Source organism: Scardinius erythrophthalmus (genome assembly GCF_964197995.2).
Source record: "Scardinius erythrophthalmus genome assembly, chromosome: 3".
In the NCBI taxonomy this organism is placed as follows: Eukaryota; Metazoa; Chordata; class Actinopteri; order Cypriniformes; family Leuciscidae; genus Scardinius; species Scardinius erythrophthalmus.
In genome coordinates, this window is record NC_138223.1 from 55,305,335 (window position 1) to 55,329,776 (window position 24,442).

At 38.5% G+C, this 24,442-nt stretch overlaps 1 protein-coding gene across 1 annotated transcript; it reads left to right on the top strand.

The window, feature by feature from the left end:
* Positions 1–1,746: 1,746 nt before the first annotated feature.
* On the top strand, positions 1,747–21,460 carry LOC308687469 (NLR family CARD domain-containing protein 3-like). The gene is made up of 7 exons (XM_081360040.1): positions 1,747–1,988; positions 5,903–6,088; positions 8,668–10,530; positions 10,683–10,850; positions 10,942–11,115; positions 14,508–14,554; positions 20,152–21,460. The coding sequence occupies exons 2-7, from the start codon at positions 5,961–5,963 to the stop codon at positions 20,679–20,681; spliced, it is 2,910 nt and encodes a 969-aa protein (XP_081216166.1). The 5' UTR covers positions 1,747–1,988; positions 5,903–5,960; the 3' UTR covers positions 20,682–21,460.
* The last annotated feature ends 2,982 nt before the right edge of the window (positions 21,461–24,442 follow it).

The window sequence follows — 24,442 nt, forward strand, 5'->3', positions numbered from 1 at the left end:
TTGTACTTCTTAGTTCTGTTTTCCCCATCGTGGGTTTTGTTTTGTGTTTTTGTTAAAGGAGCTGTATGTAAGAAATGTATTTCAATTAATCATAAAATGGCCCTGATATGTCACTAGACATTAAGAAATCATGTTCATTTCAAATACTTATATCACTGACAACAGTAGTACGGCCAGGATATTGTCATTTAAAAAGTGAAGTTGCAGCCCTCAACTGATGTTGATATTGTCATCTTGTGTTTTGGCCTGATGCCCCACCCTCCACCTATCTACCAATCACGAAGTTAGTTGTGTTTCAGCATCCGGGTTGCCAGCTCTGCTCTAGTTACCACAGCTGCAGCTACAAACTGTAGCCTACGTTCCTGCTGGATCCTGCAGCCTATCTGGCAACCTCGAGTCAGGGGGGAGGGGGAGGGGATACAGTAATTTGAAAGTGATTGCAGTACCAGTTTTGGCCACAATCTTACATACGGCTCCTTTAATAAATACTTATTTTTCTCCAGCGTTTGAGTCCTCACACCTTTTGTTCTTAGTCTGCCGTGACGCTATCTCATCTCTGTCCAAAAGTGGTTATTTGATGTTAATAGATTATATTCACCAACAATACTCTCTTACCACAGATTGGACATTCAATTTTTTATTTTAAAAATACATAATGGGGGATTTTTTTTTTTTTTTAAGACACAGACATCAAGAATCAGTATATGAATCTCAACAATGGTGACATGTTTCATGCCGCAATGCATCCTGGGAGCCATGCGTTTTATACTATTTATTTGCTATTATTATTATTATTATATTATACCATTTGTGATTATCAATCTAGTATTATTATGCTGTTAAATTATTGTACTATGTATTCACTAGTCACTATTTAACTTATTATTTTTTATTGTCTATATTCTGTCATTGATATTTCATATTCTATTACTATTATTATAGTATTATACATAAACTATATGCAATAACCATATTATTATTATTATGCTATTGTACTTATGTGTTATTGTATTACTCATTACTATTTTACTTACTATATACTGTTTATTTTATTTACTATACACTAAAATATTTACTATTACTATTACTTCTCACTTTATCTTATATTTACTCTTTGCATCTTTACTCTTTGCATTGCACTGTACCATATCATATCGTATTACCAAAAAGGATCCATCAGTTATCTTTGTTATTGTATATGTGGACTATCTATCTGTATAATTTTAGTGCTATTAAAATACAGAATGCAGCCTACCGGTGTCATTTGTATTTGCCGATTTGTTTTCTCAATGGCGGTCAATTCTAAGCACAAGAAAAGCTAAAGGCAGGTTAAAGACAGAAAATGCTTTTTCCACAATAAGAAAACTTTATTTCATTTAATGTGAAAATGTAATTATATCTCATGGGGGTCTTCACAATTTTTATCCAATAATACATGACAAGCCTTTTCAAGCTTTGATCATTCCTTATTAATATTAATATATGTGTGTATATATATATATATAAAGTCTAAATATCGAGATTTTGAATAACTAGAGATGGAACTTTTAGTACACCACGTAAAACCAATGAAATCGGTTGATTATGTAAACGTTATTATTGTTTTTATCCAGAAAAAACGAGGCTCACCCGTTTACTTGCATTGGTTTACAGCGCAGTCTTGCCCTCAGCAAATTGACGTATCGCAGCAACGCTCCAAAGTGGCCAGGGCGTCCGTATTTATTATGTCTATGCCTTGTACCCTATGTCTTTTGCAGTGCCCTCCGAGTTCGCACTGAACACGTACGAGTACGGACTGGAATCTCACTCAAGATGGCGGAGTAGCCTATCCAGTGTAGTTCACTTCTCAGAACACTGACGGGCGAATGAACACACCTCAGGTCACCTTATCTGACCAGAAAACAAAAGTGAAACGGAAGAGATGCCAGTCTGGAAATATAAAACAAAACACCTCCAGTGTTGGCTATTTAACTCCAGTAAATGCTGTGGTGAGTTCAAAAGTTATTCTTTATGTTATAATGTAGGCTACAATAGAAATACGCTGTCATTTACTGTAGGTTTCTCCATTTCCTTACAGAGGATTTCAAACTGGACGATATTGAATGTGCAAATACTAGAAATGAAAACATTGATAGTGTTGGCGTGCTTTTCTAAAATGATGTGTTGAAAACAAAACAACCTGTAAAAAGAGACGTTAAAAATGACACGTTTTGTAGATTTTAACACATGTAGTGTGTGTGCTCAGGGAGGGACAAGCACATGTTGTGTCAAATTTAACACACAACCTGTGTCGTTTCTTAACACATCTCTGTTTTAAGGACTACACATTTTGCGTTACCTTTAACACAACTAATGTGTCATTCCTCTTACACAGAAGTGTGTTGAAACCTTTTACACAATAATGTGGTATAGTTACACAACTTGTGTCAGATATTACATGCGACTCGGTGTGTATTTTCCACAGTTACTTCCTGTGTTTTTACAACTGAGTGTTTAGATGAAACTGAAACGTATTGTTAACTTGTTTTTATGGAGTCCAGTGATGATTAATAAAGAGTTTGTTTGAACATTTGGATGTTTTAGACATCATGAATCTACATAGACAAGCTCTTATTTACAGTTAAAAGAGGTTTGATGTTTCATTGAATGTTTTATTTGAAGTCACTTTTATTTGAAGTCGTCATTAATGGCTCCTTTATTTGAGCTCTTGACCCTTTACTCTTCTTTTAGTTTTTCTCTGGCTGCTTTAACTGTATTTTAATAAAATACATTTGTTATGGTGAGAGAAAATTAGATCAGATGTTTGAATGTTTATCAGAACATTGAAAAAGACAAAACACCTGTTAATCTTTAAGATTTTATATTATTTATTTATTTATTTATTTATTTATTTATTTATTATTAATGTATTGTTTTATTTATTTTAGAGCTTTTTATGGGATTCCATATAAAATATAGGCTACCTATAATTTTTTTCATAAATACAAACTGCCCTCCACCCAGTGCTATTCTATTCAGAGTTACATTTTAACACACATTGTGTATTAAAAATCTACACCAACATGTGTCAAAATACCATATGCTGTTTGTTGTTTTTTTAACACATCTCTTTTCAGAGTGTGGTTGAGCGTGCCAGAGGCATGGGTTATAATACGCCCTAGAATAGTTAATTATTATTTTCTCATAAATATGAAGATGTTGGTTTTATTGAGAAAATGTAAAATGCACTTTTTGTTAAACGTGTAGTTTAGATAACTAAATATTAATTTTATTGTATTATTACTTTTGTTAACTTAAACTTACTAGGTAGCATATAAAGTGGGCCGCAGGCGCGCTGGAAGCTGTTTCATTGAGGGGGGGGGGGGGGGGGGGTTAGGGGGGGCTGGGTTGGAAAATATGTGACGTCATTATGTTGTGGCCAACGACAAGACATGAAATTTCTCTGTACTGTATATGTGTTGTAGCCATTAAAGAAAACATTTAGTTTCATATTTATTTAGGTTTTAATATTAAAGGCTAATGTTATTTTTTTATTTAATCAATGTTGATTATGAAAGTGAGCATATGCAGCATGAGAAAGATAAAGATATGTCATGAGATGTGCAATATATCTGGGGACATGGAGTGGGTAAGACATGATTTTTACCACTTCATTGAGTTTTGTTTTGTAGAAAGACAAAATGTAGAAAAATATAGGCTATAGCAGACAATGTAATAAGGCGCCGACACGCTCACTTGCATTGCACGTGAACTGGAGAGCGCCGAAACTTGTGCATCACAGATTTTAGAAATATAGGCTATCTATTATAGAAAGCTTGAAAAGTCTACTTTTAAACGAAAATATTCAAAACGAAAAGATGCTCTCTCCGCTCACGTGCTCTGAACGTAACAAAGCATGACAAATTAAAACTTTATTTCATTTTCTCCGTAGCTTGAACACTCACTTCATTAGCCATAAGAGAGTTAGTTAATGCTGTCCATTTATTTATTTTTATTTCACGTTTTTAAAGTGCAATATTATGTTAGTTCACACTCACAGCCCCCCACTTGGGGGGTGCTGATGCTCTGACGAGGGGGCTGCAGCCCCCGCAGCACCCCCCTTCCCGCGCTACTGGTGGGCCGTCCCTGATTTATCAAAAATAATCCTGTTTTTAAATTAAGAACATACAGAATATTAACACATATTATCAAAAAAACATATTTAACAACCCAAAATATAAATTACCATACGTTCATGTAATATGTAGACTAATAGGCTACATCCATGTGTTACAAATACAAATGTATTATAAATTAAGTTAATATAATTTGTCATTAGTGATACATGTCTGTTGAAATGTTAAATATTAAAATATGTGCTTACGTGTTTTTCATCTAATTTAGCCGCCTACATTATCATTTGCATTGTAATGTCATGTCTCACGCACTTCTTTCCCCACGTTTATTTTATTCAAATTTATTGTGCAGTGATATAGCCTAGGCTATGAATAAAATGAATCAGTTCACTCAATGCACGCGCAAAATTTAAAACAACTGGTAGAACATGTTGTGTTGACATTCAATTTGATGCAATCTTGATTAATTAATGATTCATGAAATCTTGATGAAACATTACAAATGTGACTATAACACATGCAACAACAAGGCTAACAAATATTGAATGAGGAACATTGTACAATGTTTTTCTGTATAAGCTTTCACTAAACACTTAAAATTAACTTGAATTGTGTCCATATTTTAAAGCTTTATGCTCTGCATCTAAATTTTGCTCCTCACGTCCTTTCTTCACTCCACAGATTAAATGTAGGCCTAATGCCTTGACTTCCTCTCTGCTCTTTCTTTCCGTTACTTGAATTTCCTGTCTGCACACTCATTTCTGTTTTCTAATAAAAGTTGATTATATATGTCATGTCAACTATAAAATAACCAGTGGATGTACATTTGTTTATTGAATTTGAGTATAATTTAGGTTAATGGTCGTTAATTGTACCTGAATCTACTGCGTTCTCCTTTGAGGTGTGGAGCAGATCGCAAAAATGAAGTATACCCAGGCTTTAAGACCATTGAGCACAGTCCAATCAAGCTTAAATAGCCCACTTTACCTGACGGCCCTAACCTGCATTCAAATGCTTGTTTGCATCCTAATTTCACTACAGACTCTGCAACAGCGTTAAGACTGAGACGAAGCAGTCTTCTGTTTGCAATGTGCATGAGCCACAAGAGAACACTGGTCATTTCCAACACCTCCGCCTGAGACTAAAAGCTATAACATATAGGCCTAAACATTTTATATTATGATTTTTCTTGGTAATGTGACGTAAATGTGATTTTTTTTGTCTTCATTATGACAAAAAAAAAAAATTAATTGTCTTCATTATGAAATATATATTTATATAAATATAAATATATAAAATATAAATTCAAATATATATTTTTTGTCATAATGAACTGTGACTAATTTTCTGCTAATTCTTTTTTGTAAAATGAACTGAATGAAATGAAATGAAAATGAAAGGATTGTGGGTGATTGGAGGACATGAAGATGATTCATCTTCACTGATGCATCCTTCAAAACAGGCTGAATGATGGATGCAAAATGAAAGCTGCCTTCAAACTGAGACGGCTTTACTAGAATATAGCCTTCTGATTGAGAAACACACTGAAATGCCAGTGCAGGACAAAATATGATGCAAGCACAAAGTGTTTAGTGTAATAATAAGATATTAGTTTGCCATCTGCAAGCAGGAGGTGTTTGAACTCAGAAACTAGAAGTGTACGACTGAGTGTTACATATTTTGTAGAGCAATGGAGCTTAAAAATTACTGTTTTAATACATGAATCTGAGAGATGAAACTTGATTGTTGCCAATATTTGTAAATTTGTTTTTATTGTCCTTTTGAAGATAATTAACAGATTAAGGCCTTAAATCAAGAGAAAGAGAAGGGAAACACAACTCCAAAATGCATCACTGTGAGGAGAGAGAGGAGGACAGTAAGGAGAAGGAAGAGTGTGGTGCAGGACCCAGCTGTGTGTCAATGAAGAGTGATCAGTCCATGCGCAACCCCATTACTTTCACCTCTGACCTCAGGTACAGTACAATACCCATGAATGTATTTGATAAATGCTTTCAAAACAATTTACCATGCATTCAAGCTACCCAGTACTACATGTTGGGACAACAGATTCATAGACAAACAGTAGATGGGTCCAAAATTTGAAAAGGCTGAATATAGTTATTTTCACAATGCAAATTGTTTTAAAACAGCTTCACAGAAGGCTTTGCCTTATTGCCTTAAGTGGAATGCCTTAATGTAGCGTTTCTTAACTCCAGTCCTCAGGACCCACCTCGCAGAATGTTTAAAGGAACACTCCACCGTTTTTTTAAATAGGGCTTATTCACCTTCTTTCCCACATTTAGATAGGTGGGCAAAAGCATTTTTGTCTCAGTGCTTGCGTTGTTTTAGTTTGACAGGGTCGGTGCTAGCTTAGCTTAGCACAATGAATGGAATCCTTTGTTGCCACCTAGCATGGCCTGAGTAAAAGTGATCAAAAAAACAAACAAAAAAAAAAACACCTAATTACTTCTTGTGGCCTGCGTATTCACACCGAGTACAAATAGCGATGCAGATTAACACTAGATGATTTTCTAGGCAGATATTGATTTGGGAATATATTAGGGGGAAGTACAGGCAAAGCACTCCTGCTTAGGCGAAGCACTGCTACTTGGGCGCAGAGATATCACGCAACACATGAAATCCCACGACTTCTGTCAACATACCGGCGTGAATAGTAGCTGGCTATTTTTCCTACAGTACATGAATGGCAATGAACATGGCTAATTTTGTGAGAGACGAAGAGGGTGACTTAGACAGTCATTGCAACAGTGTGAGCAATATGACAAAGCTTGCACGTGAAATGTAAACATGCAGAACTCTCAAATCCCAAACTGGAGCACAAAAAATATGATTGTGCGCACAAATTAACAAGTTGCAAGCAGAAATAACAGCCGCGAGTCCTGACAGGTTCTACACGCGCGCGCAGATTTGAACACACGCTCGAGTTCTTTTCTACACACGCGCAGCTGAAATCTATCCCGATTGAAATAGTGTCTGTGCTGTGGAGAGTGGGACACGTTTCTGCCATCGATGACCAGGCTCAGCGCGTCAGATCAAGATGAGCGTGCCCGTACTTGTGTCACAGCTACCGAGGATTTCACGGCGTTAATCCATCCTGCAGTAACTTTTACTCTATTTTTGTTCCCGGTTTGATAAAGTGAACTGGAAAAAAAATCCACACACCGAATAGACCAAATGGACAACTGTCCACAGAGTAAGTGATTATTTTAAACATGACACATGTAGATCGACTCATATTATACCTGTATTCACATTCACATATTATACCACATATTCACATTTCATGTGTTGCGTGGTATCTCTGCGCCCAAGTAGCAGTGCTTCGCCTAAGCAGCAGTGCTTCGCCTGTGCTTCCCCCTAATATAGTCCCAAGTCGATATCTGCCTAGGAAATTGTCTAGTGTTAATCTGCATCGCTATTTGTACTCGTTGTGAACACGCAGGCCACAAGAAGTAATTAAGTTTTTTTTTTTTTTTTTTGATCACTTTTACTCAGGACATGCTAGCTGGCAACAAAGGATTCCATTCATTGTGCTAAGCTAAGCTAGCGCCGACCCTAAAACAACGCATGCACTGAGACAAAAATGCATTTGCCCACCTATCTAAATGTGGGAAAGAAGGTGAATAAGCCCTATCTTTAACCTGTTAAGCTGCAACCCCACTTTTGAAAAATCCCCAGAAATGACATACCCAAACTGAAACAGATACAGTTCATGAACCCTTTGTACTAAAAGCACAAGTATGATCTCATTTGAAAGCTGACACCTGGCAGTTTATTGTAAATGTAGAATTAATTATAGTCATAATGAAAAAAAATTGTTATAAATAGCTTCAAAGTTTTGTAAAGTTATTAGAAATTAATTTTTATGAAACATCCTCATGAAAATAAAATTGAAGTTGGCACTGTAGCAATCTAGAAATGCAGTACAGCTAAAGCCACATGTCTAAACATTTTATGTTTAAAATCTGAAGATGACAAGTCCAAAACTCTGTATTTAGTTAAATGTTTTTCAAGACCATGTCAAATTACTTTATTTTGATTTGACTCTAAAATGCAACTGATGTTTATTGTCATCTTCTAAGCATCTATCCAGTCTTTTGTCTCTATTATTTTGTGTTGTACATCTAACATCTAAAACTCTGTTAATTCTCAAAAACACCTGTAGATGAATAACAGAAATAAGGTCAAACTGGTTTGTAATAAGATAGATTTCATGTCTTTTCAGTTGATTTCATCTAAGGCTGTGTCTGAAAGTCAGTTGTAGTATTTTGTTTCTCTTTTATTCAGTGATTCTGCTTGTTATCATCAGGTGTCCTCAATAATCGAACAATCATCACTCAATTAAACACTTAATTATCTAATTAACTCAACACTGCTTCAGTGTTACTTTTAACACCCTGCTGGTGGTTCCCATATGAACACCGATCAGTGTTAATTTAACACCGGGGAATTTACTGTGTATCAATCTTTAAAACTGTGTGCTAAAACTTTTTAACTCATAAATGTTGTGTCTTTTGTATGTTGTGATCAGATCTGTGCCGTCTTCTACATCCCAATATCAGACCCATGCTATGCAGGTCAAAACTGAAGAAGTCCTGCAGACACACATACTGGAGACTGGAGACCTGCAGAGAGTCATAGACGAGCACAAAACCAGCATGAAGAACAAGTATGAGAAATTATTTGAGGGAATGAAATTACAGGGTAATGAAACCCTCCTGAAAAGTATCTACACACAGCTCTACATCATAGAGGGAGAAACAGAAGGGGTGAATAAAGAACATGAGGTTTTACAGATGGAGAAAACAGCCAGAACACAACACTCACAACACACTCCAATTGACTGCAATGACATCTTTAAAGCCTCGCCTGGACCAGGACGTGAGGAGAAAGACCAAATCAAGACTGTTCTTACTAAAGGCATTGCTGGAATCGGGAAAACCGTGTCTGTGCAGAAGTTTATTCTGGACTGGGCCGAGGGAAAAGCCAATCAGGATGTAGATTTCATGTTTGTGCTTCCATTTCGATACCTGAACTTGATCCAAGATCATCAGTACAGTCTTCACAAACTTCTGCTGGACTTTCATCCTGAACTTCAAGATCTGGACTCAAAGATTTATGAGGCATGTAAAGTTGTGTTCATCTTTGATGGTCTGGATGAAAGCAGAATCAAACTGATGTTTTCAGACACTCAGGAAGTTTCTGATGTGACTGAGACTTCATCAGTGGGTGAGTTGATGTTAAACCTCATTAAAGGAGAGCTGCTTCCCTCTGCTCTCATCTGGATCACCTCCAGACCAGCAGCAGCCAATCAGATCCCCTCCAAATACATCCACCGTCTGACTGAGATTCAGGGGTTCAATGAGCCTCAGAAGGAGAAATATTTCAGGAAGAGAATCAGTGACGAGCATCAAGCCAGCAGAATCATCTCACACATCAGAAGAGCAAGAAGCCTCCACATTATGTGCCACATACCCGTCTTCTGCTGGATCTCGTCCACTGTGCTTCAAAAACTCCTGGAAGAAGATCTGAGTGCACAAATCCCTCAAACTCTGACTGAAATGTACATCCACTTCCTGCTGATTCAGATCAACATGAGGAATCAGAAGTGTGAAGAGAAAGATCCAGAGAAACTCCTGAAGTCCAACAGAGAAGTGATTGTGAAACTTGCTGAAGTGGCTTTCAAACAGTTGATGAAGGGCAATGTGATGTTCTATGAGGAGGACCTGAGAGAGAGCGGCATATATGTCACTGACGCCTTAGTGCATTATGGGATTTGCACTGAGATCTTTAAGGAGGAATCTGTGATTCATCAGAGGAAAGTCTACAGCTTCATTCATCTGAGCGTTCAGGAGTTTCTTGCTGCTTTCTATTTGTTTTACCATTATGTAATGAAACATGTTGACACATTGCAGTTTTTTGATGTAGTGCATAATCTGCATAGGGAAATAGTCAATAAAGCCCTTGAGAGTGAGAATGGACAGCTGGATCTTTTCCTGCGGTTCCTGCTGGGCGTCTCACTGGAGTCCAATCAGAGACTCTTACAGGATCTACTGACACACACAGAGAACAGCTCAGAGAGCATCAGGAGAACCACACAGTACATTAAAGAGAAGATCAAAGGTGGACATGGACTCTCCGCTGAAAGATCCATCAATCTGTTCCTCTGTCTGCTGGAAGTCAAAGATCAGACTCTGTCCAGAGAGATTCAGGAGTTTGTGAAATCAGACAAACACTTAGAGAAGAAACTCTCTCCTGCTCACTGCTCAACAATCGCCTACATGCTTCAGATGACAGAGGAGGTGCTGGATGAGCTGGACCTCAAGAAATACAACACATCAGATGAGGGGAGAAGAAGACTGATACCAGCTGTGATCAACTGCAAAAAAGCCATGTGAGTGTGTAATTTTGTCCTAATGTCTTAAATTGTGTCTTAATCATTTCATTTCAATGTATTTTACAAATAAATAATCATATAATGGAAATACAGTTGAAAAATGAGGTTAAGAATTTCATTTTGTTTGAATTTGTTTGAATCTTTTTCAGTCTTGCTGGCTGTAATCTCACTGGTCACTCCTTTGAAATTATATCATCAGCTCTACAATCCTCCGCCCTCAGAGAGCTGGATCTGAGTAACAATGACCTGCAGGATTCAGGTTTGAAGCTGCTCTCTGATGGACTGAAGAGTCCAAACTGTCAGCTGGAGATACTGAGGTGTGTTAGAGCATATAAGGGGATAATCTGCAGTCAGCCGGTCATTATGTTGATGTGTGTTTGTTAATGGTCTGACTGTGTGTGTCTGTAGGTTATCAGGCTGTATGGTGACAGAGGAAGGCTGTGGTTATTTGTCTTCAGCTCTGAGTTCAAACCCCTCACACCTGAGAGAGCTGGACCTGAGCTACAATCACCCAGGAGAATCAGGAGTCCAGCAGCTCAACGACAAACGGAAGGATCCAAACTGCTCTCTGCAGTTTCTCAAGTATGTTTAGATGTTACGACTTATGTGTGACTAAATGTAATTAATGGTCACATAAGAGGGATCTTTTGTTAAGAAATAATATTTTTATGGTCATCATTTTTAACTGGCTTTTTCTGATGTAATACAGCAGAATCCTCAAATCTCATAAGAGAAAACAGTGAACAGTTTTTATATAACATTTTGAGGGTGTAAGCATAGATAACTGTTACTTTAATACTAAATTAGCTTTAAAAAAAAACAAATTATTACAACCCATATATTTTTTAATTCCTACTAGGATTCGAAAGAGCCTAGTGTTAAAGGGAAACTGTAGCATATATATGTGCTGCAATTATAGATAAAAATAGTGGACCAATATCAGAAGATCTTAGTTTGGCTCAAGGAGGAAAAGGTGAAATTCAATGATACACAGAGTCAAGGCTGCAGTGCAATTGTGAATTGTATTACATATAGGACAACAAGCATTTATAATACTTACATGTGCACATAGGAAATATTCAGTTCAAAGTTATTAATGAACATACAGCAATCTCAGAATTCAAAATTCTCTAAATCATTAACAGTGCTTGAAGCGGGAGCAGTTCACAACACACAGCCCTCGAGACAGGCAGAGTCCAAGGAGTCCATGATGGAACAATTCATAAGCTCAGTACCAATATGTAGATGTGTGAAAATGTGTCTGAGGGTGTGTGCGCAGGTGTATCAACTTAGCAGCTGCAGCGCCTCCTACCACATCGGTAGATGCATGCACTCCGAATCATCAGTTTTGGGCCTAGTGGCTCGCCATCAATGCACAGAACCTGGCCTGTACAAAACAGGACCAATTAATACATCACTCTGGTTCCAAGCATCACAACTATATCACCATAATCATAATATCATAAAGTCATCATATTATCAATCTTAACCTCAGTTCATTCGTTTCATCATGTGCATGATTCAATATAAATACTGCATTTAGCAATATAAATAACTTAACAATCAGCAAGAGTACTCTTATAAATAGACAATATCAATAATAGCTTCAAAATACATTTCAGAATCAAAGAGTAGTTGACAACAAAATTCAACAACAATATTAAGATTGAGGTTAATTATTAATGCATTGCTCTTTTAAATAGGCACAACATATACATATAGTCAGACTCAGTATGATTAAAGTACAGCCAGCGCCAGCACCGGCTAACAGATCCAAATACACTTACAACACACTATTAGCACCGTATAACAAACAATGACAACTCACCAGCTCCCATATCATTAAGTCACTCAACAGCAGTCAATTGAAAGGTAGAGGCAATCTAAAAAGCCATAATAGTTAAACCAACAATTTAGCATAACAGTAAAATGTTTTACAGGGCTAAACGCCTACCTGCAGCAGCTCAACACACCGACTCCCGCACACACACACCAAACAACAGCGCGGCCGTATTTAAAGGAAAGTGACGCAACACTCTGTCAAGTCTCGCGATACTTCACGGAGTCTCGCAACAACGCGAACACAGAGGGGAGCCGCAAATAAGGAGAATAAGGCAAAAACACCTGGGTTACATAACACCTTGCTATAACAATTTGCAGTACTTATTTAAAACTTTTGTTGTGGTCTTTTTTGCAGTTTGATTGCAATGTTTTGTTGTCTGTGCTGACCTGCACATATGATTCACTCTGTGTAACCTGTCTTTGGGTCTGCAGCACACACCAGTGTGCTGCAGTGGTTCACGTGACACAGATGCAAAATAAGGGGCTGTATTCACAAAAAAATATCTTACAGCTAATTGTTGCTCCTAAGCAACTCTTAAAAATTAGGGACATGTTGCTCCTAATATTAGGACTAATACATTTTTCATCAAAAGGGAATTCACATAGCATTTAATGCTAAAATTACTGTAGCTCTTAAACCCAGTACAGCTTAAAGGGGACCTATTATACTCAATTTTAAGTTTTGTAAAATAAACCTGATGTCCCCGGAGTGTGTATGTGAAGCGTCCCCGGAGTGTGCGTCAGCGTCAACGCTTCCCATTGACTTTGAATGGGTGACGTCAAGCATTGCCGAAAAGAATTGTGGATCCGTCGGCGGCGCTTCACTGGCGTTGCTCATGGTATGCAACTGGTATACAGCAAACATTTCAAGTCATAACTCTAATGTATGTTACTGCTAGTACAGGCACACATTTATTTTCCTGTCTTTGCAATGTTCAAATCACTTCCATTTGTTTTATTAATAAAATTAATATAGGAAGATGGAACTAAGTTCGTTATGGGTCATCATAAATACTTTGCTTTAAAAGTACCAAGTAAGTAAAAAAAAAAAACGTTAATAATCGATAATCGTTACCCTCTGAATCATAATCGAATCGCAGTTTTCAAAGCACTATTGTATCACACACTGTACCGATGCTTATATCGAAATGACAATACCACGTGATTGATGACGTTTGAAGCTTCGAACGTCATGCAGTGTCGAAAGGTCGGAACAGCTGGTTTGAAAAATTTTTTTTTTTTAAACAGAACACCCAAACTATTAATAATTAATTAATTAAAATATTATAATTAATTAATATAATTATGATCACATAGCCTACTTGTATATTTTATATTATTGATCAATATGTGAATCCATTGGCCAGGCTACACATGACACGAGTTGTGGTCTCATGCATTTCTATGAGATTAGATAGAACTGTATTGATCCCACACTTGTATGTCAAGGACTTCCTAAGCTTTGTTTGGTCACATGCTTTTTCTGCTCTGCAATGATAAGTTAGATATGTTGGAGAAGACAAGTCTGACCACCAGATGTCACTAATGCGCATTGTGTTAAAAGCTTCAAGTAATGAACTTTTTTCGGCACAATTTGATGAAAGCCTCAGATGCTTCAGAAAGCTTTGGTTTCCCATCACTACACAGTGGCAACATTCTAGCATAACTACACAAAGAATGCACAGGAAGACACCATAAGCCAGTGCAAACAAGGTAACTATACACAGGTGTACTGAATGAAGCCATAATGAGTCCAGGCAAAGGATCGTGGGAAATGTAGTCCTTAATAGTGACACAGAGACAAAACGAGTGTCCTCTGGAAGAGCTCTTATTCACTCCAGCTGGAGGATGTGACAATTTGGATTAAACCGCTTGATTCATTTGTATTACTTTTAGGGACAGCAATCTCTCAGGTTTAATTAACAATATCTTAATTTGTGTGTTGAAATTATTTGATGGGTCTGATGGGTTTGGAATGACATGAGGGAGAGTAAATGATATAAATAAGCTCATATGTAAACTCATATTAAAAGCCACAAAACTCTATTAATAATTAATTTTATGAATTTTCCCACATATCATGTAATTTTTGTTTGTGTGTTTGTTTTGTGTATGTTTTTGTCTCTGTATAGTTTGGACCATGGTGGATATTTCAGGATCGCACCAGGACTGTCAAAATGTAGGTCCTACACACACACACACACACACACACACACACACACACACACATACACACACACACTGGACGGGCTGGGTAAAAAATATAAATTCCTCAATTTAAATCGATTGTCATTTTGAAGAACAGCTTAACAATTCTTAAATCCCAATAATCTCTCAGTCAATAGCTCTATTTGAACAGGAATAGTTTTAATAGGGTTGTTAGTGAAATTTGTTTCACAGACGTGAAATTGTGAATTCCAGTGCAAATGACCTAGTGTTTTAGACTGCCCATTTAATACCAGTGTTAAGTAAGAGCAAGATACTTGTCTAGATTTCTCTGCTCAATTATTAATTTAAACAGCCAGTGCTATAAACTCATTAAGTTTACTTAAATGTTTTTTTTATTTTTTAATAATAAAATAAAATCATATAAACAATTAATAATTTAAAAGACATATACGATGCACGCACAGGACATGACCTTTGTAACGGCTACATCTAGAAAACACACAGTCCCAGCTATGTACACAATGATATACACATAGATGTTAGTCCCATCTAAATCAGTACATGAAATCACAGACATCGAGTGATAAGAATTGTTAGAATGAATAGAATGAGGCATTTATATAGCGCTTTCATATGTACTACTGTACACCCAAAGCGCTTTACAATCATATCAAGGGATCTCTCCTCAACCACCACCAGTGTGCAGCATCCACTTGGATGATGCGACGGCAGCCACAGTACAACGGCGCCAATGCGCTCACCACACACCAGCTATAGGTGGAGAGAGGAGAGAGAGTGATAGAGCCAATTCAATGTAAGGGGATTATTAGGAGCCCATGATTGGTAAGGGCCAATGGGTGGAATGTGGCCAGGACACCGGGGTTACACCCCTACTCTTTACGAGAAATGCCATGGGATTTTTAATGACCACAGAGAGTCAGGACCTCGGTTTTACGTCTCATCCGAAGGACGGTGCTCTTTGACTGTATAGTGTCCCCGTCACTACACTGGGGTGTTAGGACCCAAACAGACCACAGGGTGAGCGCCCCCTACTGGCCTCACTAACACCTCTTCCAGCAGCAACCTGGTTTTTCTCAGGAGGTCTCCCATCCAGGTACTAACCAGGCTCAGCCCTGCTTAGCTTCAGTGGGCAACCAGTCTTTGGCTACAGGGTGATATGGTTGCTGGCAATTACTCAAATGCTGTTTAGAAAACTAGCCCTGTCCGAATAGGGCTTCAGCTGTTTTCAGTTGATGAATGAACAAAACATTGTAGCACACGTCCCATCTAATAAATTGCAATAAGCTTTTTGCTGTGTAACTTCTTCAATGATACAACATCTCTGCTTTCAAATTCTGTAATTTTTATTACAAAATTCAAATCAATAAATACTGTTTTGCCACTCTTTAATGTGGTGCGTCAGATCACATAGTGTCACAGGTCGGGATGGGCCGAACCAGACTATGCCCACCCCTAGACCCAGAACACTTTGAGGAGCGTGCCAGAGATGAGACCAGAGTCGAAGAATAAAGAGTAACAAATTTTATTAAGAATAAAACAATTGGTAATCCTAATCTAAAAGTCTTCTTCTCTCCCTCGTCCAGGAAGGAGTCCAAGATGGCAAGCAGACACAGTCTTCCCCTCAGACGGCGATTCCCAATAAGGAGTACTGGACAGGTAAGTATCTCACGGTTTACAGGTCAACAGAGTCCCCTTCTCCCAGCTGGTATCAGGTGCGCAATGGAAGGTGATGGACGGGTGAGTTCTCCGGTGAGTGGATGGCCACAGCTTCCTCTCCTCTTTCCAAGTGAAGGACAGTTCACAGCAGTCAACAACATACAGGCAGGTATCTTACGGTAAGTAGATCGACCAAGCTCCTTCCACGCTAGTATCAAGTTCACAAAGGGGAGGTGATGAGCAGGTGAGTTCTCCGGTGAGTGGATGGCCACAGCTTCCTCTCCTCTTTCAACTGGGAGACAGTTCGCAGCAGTCAATAGTATGCAGGTAGGTATCTTACGGTAAGTAGATCGGTCGAGCCCCTTCTTCCACGCTGGTATGAAATTTACAATGGGAGATGGTGAAACAGGTGAGTTCTCCGGCGAGTGGGGAAGACGGGAACTTCGCACCATCCAGGTGGGCTTCGGGGCTGCAGCGAACTCACAGTCACGAACTGGGCTTTCTCACACAGGTGGATTTCAGGGCTGCAGCGAACTCACGGTCACAGACTGGGCTGGGCTTTCTCTAGGGCAGACAGAGTCAACACTTCACACAGCAATATAATGTTCTCACATGTATCGTGGAGAAGACAGGAACTTCACACCATACAGGTGGGCTTCGGGGCTGCAGCGAACTCACAGTCACAGACTGGGCTGGGCTTTCTCTAGGGCAGACAGAATCGCAACTTCATGCAGCAATATAATGTTCTCACATGTGTCGTGGAGAAGACAGGAACTTCACACCATACAGGTGGGCTTCGGGCTGCAGCGAACTCACAGTCAAAGACTGGGCTGGGCTTTCTCTAGGGCAGACAGAATCATAACTTCACACAGCAATATAATGTTCTCACATGTGTCGTGGAGAAGACAGGAACTTCACACCAGCTGTCCTTCCCAAACCTTTCCTCAGTTGGGCGTACTCGATCTCTCCAAGCTCTGAAGATGGACAATATACCAGCCTGCCTCTGGGGCGAGCGCACGGCAGTTAAAAGCAGACTTCCACACACTCACAGGGATTTCACTCCAATATACAACGCGAGGTAAGAGAAGGAACGTCAATTCAAACACTGCAAATCCACTCATTAAAGGGATAGTTCACTTTGAAATTAATTTTTGGTATGTTTTAGCTTACCTCAAAGGCATCCAAGATGTAGGTGTCTTTTTTTCCGGAGTAGTTTCAATTTTGATATTTTTAAGTCAAACCGTTCTTGTCTGTCAGTCATATAATGCAGGTCTATGGTCATGGTCTCAAAACAACATGGACAAAGTCCAAATTAAACAATTCCCCATCGTCCAAATTAAACAATTCCCCATCGTAAGTACACATTGATGTCTTAAGACACGAAACGAGCGGTTTGTGTGAGAAAACGAACAGTATTTATATAGTTTTCGTCCTCTTGTAAACACACACACCCAAATGATCAGAGGACGCGGGTGCTTCGGTCTGCGCAAGCGCCGGAAAAGGTCAGAGGGCGCGGGCGGTTCGATCTGCGCAAGCGCCGGAAATTATCTCGTATAATCTCGTGTAATCTCGCGAGCATACGTAATTGTTTTCTTTTTTTAAACATCCTGACGTTTTTAAACGTCGGTTTAAACATCCTGGATAAGCGCAAATTAGAACCATTTCGATTAGCCGTCTTACCTACAATCTGTTCTGTGTAAACAATGAGTGACTTACACGCGCGCTTTCCGGCGCTTGCGCAGATCGAAGCGCCCGCGCCCTCTGACCTTTTCCGTCGCTTTCCGGCGCTTGCGCAGACCGAAGCACCCGCGTCCTCTGATCATTTGGGTGTGTGTGTTTACAAGAGGACGAAAACTATATAAATACTGTTCGTTTTCTCACACAAACCGCTCGTTTCGTGTCTTAAGACATCAATGTGTACTTACGATGGGGAATTGTTTAATTTGGACGATGGGGAATTGTTTAATTTGGACTTTGTGCATGTTGTTTTGAGACCATGACCATAGACCTGCATTATATGACTGACAGACAAGAACGGTTTGACTTAAAAATATCAAAATTGAAACTACTCCGGAAAAAAAGACACCTACATCTTGGATGCCTTTGAGGTAAGCTAAAACATACCAAAAATTAATTTCAAAGTGAACTATCCCTTTAAGTGTACTTAAGGCCAGCACTCACCCTGGGTCTCGGTCTAAAAAGCGAAGGATCGGCAGTGGGAGGAAGGAGATTTTAAACACTTCGTCATAGGCATAAACTGGATTCACTTCACCATCCGAACGAGAAGAGGAGATAAGAATGGCAGAGAATCAGTTTAATTCACTCAGTGATATTCATACGGTACACTCCAAGCACTTCAACCCACATCTATCTCAGTATCAAACATGTGGTAGGAGATTCAATAATCGATTACTTATCTTCGCTCTTTCATCCAGACGATGTACTTCCCTCTTTCCCTCTCTCTCTCTCCGTCTTCAATTCCTCATACACACGACATTCCTTTTTTTTTTTCTCGTAACGAGCCCTCAACGACACACCTCAGAGAACGCTTCTCAACAGGAGCCAGTCACATCCACACGGGAACAAAAGCACCACAAGCAGGAGAGGAACAACGCCAACTTTCTCTTCCTCTGACTTTTTATACTCTCATGAGCTAGCGTGGCCCCATTCAAACGCTCAGCGCAAATTACCCACACCTGCTGTCAATCCGCCACTAAGTTACCATAGCGACAGGCACTCACCCAGCTTTGGGACGGTGTTTCACTTCCCAGATCTCAACAGGGGCGTTTCTCTAGTGGGGATAGTCCCGGGCTTATTTGTCACCCCGTGACAATAGCACCTTCAGTTCAGGCGAAGCGCACGTGAAATGATCATCTCTTCCCCATTACTTCTAGTTAAAGCATATAATAAACATGAATAAACATCAGAAGATATATTGAAAGATATAGTGCAACAACTTACCGCAATCCGTGTAATCGTTCAGTCAGTATTTCAACTATGGTAAGATGGCAAAAAAACAGCTTGTATACAGTGTCACGTAATGTTACATTTACCACAGAAAAGCGATTCAATGTCCAAAAACTAGCAAGTCAGCTAGAAATATGAACCTAATATATGCACTATAATGTATATTCATTGTATTTCTACTTATCCTGTTCTTCAGTAGCTATTTAATGTATGATTAATTGATTGAATTAATTGATTTAGAATCGAATTATATCGAATTGAAATAATCAAATTGCAAGCTTGTGAATTGAAATAAAATCTTGAAATTTGTGTCAATGCCCAGCCCTACACAGTAGTATTCCTATCATTATGAGGAAATTACATAGGTGTAGTTATGTTCATACTGTAACTACTGTATTTCTGAGTTTTTGGTATGGTAATGGATATGACAATGTTAATATGTTTGGCCTTAGCGGAATAGATCTGCCACACTGCTGTGAGCAAGTAGACAAGCTGGTGCTGTACAATACAGCATACATGAAATAAACCATAGCAGATCTACACAGGTGGAGGTGGGGAAGGTGGAGGTTTTCTGAAAGCTACAGCAAATGCTAACCAAGTATTTGAAGGTTGAGCAGCGAGCTCATTGGCTACTGATACAGCAGGGACCAATCAGCTGTGCCCTACAGAGAATGATGTGATTACAAGCAGATTGAGTTAAAGACCTATCAGCCTGTGCCATCTAGAGTTTATGATAGAACTTTATATATTCTATCCTTTACACTAACCTTACCCCTAAAATGATAAGCTGTTTTCCTCATGGGGACCAAAAAATGTCAAAAATTACAGTTATTATCAACACTGTGGAGACATTTGGTCCTCATAACGTAGGGTTTACCGAGTACACACACATGCAAACACACACACACACCTGTGCATATTTAACAATGTCAAAGATGTGCTGATCTCTCTTGTTGTGTTCAGATGCCTGTGATCTCACACTGGATATAAACACAGCACACACTCAACTCATCCTGTCTGAGGACAACAGAAAGGCAACATGTGTGAAAGAGAAACAGCCGTATCCATATCATCGAGACAGATTTGAGCTCCAGGAGCATGTTCTGTGCCAAGAGAGTCTGACTGGACGCTGTTACTGGGAGGTTAAATGGAGTGGCTCGGGTCATGTAGCAGTGTCATATAAAGGAATCGACAGGAAACGTGGAACTGACTGTTGGTTTGGACTGAATGATAAGTCCTGGAGTATGTACTGTTCTGATATGAATTACACAGTCTGGTTCAATAATGAAAGCACTGAAGTATCTGGCCCTTCAGCCCGCTCTAATAGAGTTGGTGTCTATCTGGACGTGTCTGCCGGCACTCTTTCCTTCTACAGCGTCTCTGACACACACACACTCACACACATATACACATTCAACACCACATTCACTGAACCTCTCTATGCTGGATTTGGCGTTTATCCCGAATCTTCGGTGTCTCTGTGTCAGATTTAACAACCTCCTGCGAGAAACCACAGAGACACATTTCCACCTCAGTGCAAAACAACTAACAGGTAATTATGATTTCATGCAATTGTAAATTGTCACAATTGTAAGAAATAGAGCTGCAATTGTGAGCTATAGTCGTAATATTGTAATATAAATTTGCAGTGTGAGATATAAAGTTACAGTTATGAGAAATAGTTGCAATTCCAAGATTTAAAGTCGCATTGTAAGATATAAAGTCACCATTACCACAACAAGGCAACTTCCACAAGTGCATTAGCAATTTCTGTCATATTGCTAATGTAACAATATAAAAATTATACTGTTAAATATATTAAGTAGGACGAACACAAACTTGGTCATATCTGCCTGGTATAGCTGTCTATTTGTGAGGGTTTTCCATTTCATGGGAGAGTTCATTTGAGTACTCAAGTTTTATATATCCATCTTAAATTATGTTTGTAATGTTATTTCAATTAAGTGTGTTATTATTTTTTGTATTAGTTTTTTTTTATTTTATTTTTTATTATTTATCGAATGGTGATAAGTACATTTACCCAAGACAGAACATGTAAGGGAGTTTCACCCATAGAGGATGCTTGTTTGTGTGTTTATATCAAGTATGTTTTCTGTTTTATACAATTTTCTTGTATAAAGCAATCTCTTTCGCTTCATTTGTTTTTTGCCTTTTTGGACTCCTTTGCACCATGATTGCGTGGGAGAGACAGGACATTTAAAAACAATTCATGTGTGTTTATCAGAAGTGAAAATAAAGATCCAGATGAACGAAAGCCTGTTGCCCTGTGTTTGAGTGTCCAATGTTACTCAATATCTACACATCTAACTGGTTTTGTGAACTCCAGCAACATCAGTCACGCTTGGTGTCGTGATCCACTGGTTACACTAAGATGAATAAATTACTGAAGCCTTCAGAATATTTAGTGAAAGCACACACAGTAATGATAAACTCACAGAATAATGCTTCTTACACTCTATGCTAGACAGGAGAGATTATGTTAATCCATTTGAGGTAATTGAGATGTTTTATATTTTATTTATTAAATGCAAATGTTTTATCAAAAGAGGGTAACTCAGTTTCATTCTGCTGGATTGTCACAAACTGTCAGAAATTGTAAAAACAATTTTAAAAATTCACCACTTATTGCTATGGCTAAAATGATTGCTATTAGCATAACTTAAATAAGCTCCCTGCCACAGGGAAATTATGTATTCTGTGTTTTGTTGTAAAATAATCTCGGATCACTCTGTTTAACACAATTATTATTATTATTATTATTATTATTATTATTAATAATATTATTTTTGCAAAGTCTTTATATTTTAAAGCATGTAAGCATAAACGTTTTTTTTTTTCCTAATATTGGAGAAAATCATGTTAGATTTTGTTTTGTAGCTACCTAAACATTTGGTCTGGCAACCTAAACAATTTACTTTCTTGCGCTAACATGTTTTATTTGAGTGAAAACAAATGATCAATTACAGGTTAGCAGTCTTCATTAGGTTGCAGCAGTGAGAGTAACAGGTGAAAATGTTTCTAATGTAACAGTTGCACAATGTAACACGGGGTTACTGGTTTTATTTGCAGTTTGCACATGCGTTAATCACATTCACTGTCTGTCATGTTACATCTATAAAGTTTAGCAGTCATGGCCTAATGGATAGAGAGTCAGAGTAATGTCTAGGATGCAGTAGAAGTACAGTAGCCTATTCAGCACTGACTTTGTACTGTGCCAACTTTACCACAACACAAACAGTTTTTTCTTGTTAAATCGCGTCATGATGACATGACACACATTGTGCGTCTCATTTTCTGGCGTTTTTTTTTACAATAGAGGCAACATTGACAATCACTGGTTCATTGATTTTGTTCAAAATGTACGTAGGCTACAATAATGCCTTTATGCATTAAAATGTCCTGGTAGAGAAATATCTTCAAACTTACATTAGCCTACTTAAAGGAGCTGTATGTAAGAAATCTATTTCAATTAATCATAAAATGGCCCTGATGTCTCACTAGACATTAAGAAATCATGTTCATTTCAAATACTTATATCACTGACAACAGCAGTATGGCTAGGATATTGTCATTTAAAAAGTGGACTTGCAGCCCTCAACTGATGTTGATGCTGTCATTTTGTGTTTTGGCCTGATGCGCCTCCCTCCACCTATCTACCAATCACGAAGTCAGTAGTGTTTCGGGATCCGGGTTGCCAGCTTTGCTCTAACCTACCCTAACTCTAGTCAGATAAAAATGTCTAACGTTACTAAATCAAAAAGACCTCGTTATAATTCAGAAATTCGTCGTGACAAAGTCCGAAATAAAACCAGAATTTGTATTGGAGATGCTTTTGAAAGATGGAGACTCATCTATGGATTCATCTATGCTTGGCTAACTTGTACTTGATGTCAATGCACATTTCATATATTCATGACAGTCGAACAAAGTTATGCATGTTCGTGCAAAGTAACGTAACATTAGCTCACATTAACGTATGCTAACATTAGCAATGCATTATAGGAGCCCGTTTCTCTGTCATTATGCTGAGACGCTGAGGAAAACAACATTAGCAAGCCCATTATGGCAATTTGAAATGTAATTGAGACAGAAGCCTAACTTTACCTCAGAAAAAATGATTCGTCATTCGTTCTTCACGTACAGTATATCGTGGACTAAGTTACACATGCTGCAAGTTGACCTGTATGACCATTGAAGCAGCCTACGTTTCTGCTGAATCCTGCAGCTTATCTGGCAACCTCGAGTCAGGGGGTAGGGGGAGGGAATGTACATCCACTTCCTGCTGATTCAGATCAACATGAGGAATCAGAAGTATGAAGAGAAAGATCCAGAGAAACTTCTGCAGTCCAACAGAGAAGTGATTGTGAAACTTGCTGAAGTGGCTTTCAAACAGCTGATGAAGGGCAATGTGATGTTCTATGAGGAGGACCTGAGAGAGAGTGGCATAGATGTCACTGACGCCTCAGTGTATTCTGGGATTTGCACTGAGATCTTTAAGGAGGAATCTGTGATTCATCAGAGGAAAGTCTACAGCTTCATTCATCTGAGCGTCCAGGAGTTTCTCGCTGCTTTCTATTTGTTTTACCATTATGTTATCAAAAATGTTGACACATTGCAGTTTTTTGATGTAGTGCATAATCTGCATAGCGAAATAGTCAATAAAGCCCTTGAGAGTGAGAACGGACAGCTGGATCTGTTCCTGCTGGGCGTCTCACTGGAGTCCAATCAGAGACTCTTACAGGATCTACTGACACACACAGAGAACAGCTCAGAGAGCATCAGAAGAACCACACAGTACATTAAAGAGAAGATCAAAGATGGACATGAACTCTCCACTGAAAGATCCATTAATCTGTTCCTCTGTCTGCTGGAAGTCAAAGATCAGACTCTGTCCAGAGAGATTCAGGAGTTTGTGAAATCAGACAAACACTTAGAGAAGAAACTCTCTCCTGCTCACTGCTCAACAATCACCTACATGCTTCAGATGTCAGAGGAGGTGCTGGATGAGCTGGACCTCAAGAAATACAACACATCTGATGAGGGTAGAAGAAGACTTATACCAGCTGTGATCAACTGCAGAAAAGCCCTGTGAGTGTTTAATCATGTGTGTAGTTCTTTCTAAAAGGACTTTTGTTTTCTGTTGTTTTGTAAAGTAATTCATCTTGAATTTTGTTTTGCTTATTTTAAATAATTATATAATAAGTCATGATATTATTAAAATAAAGTAATTTAC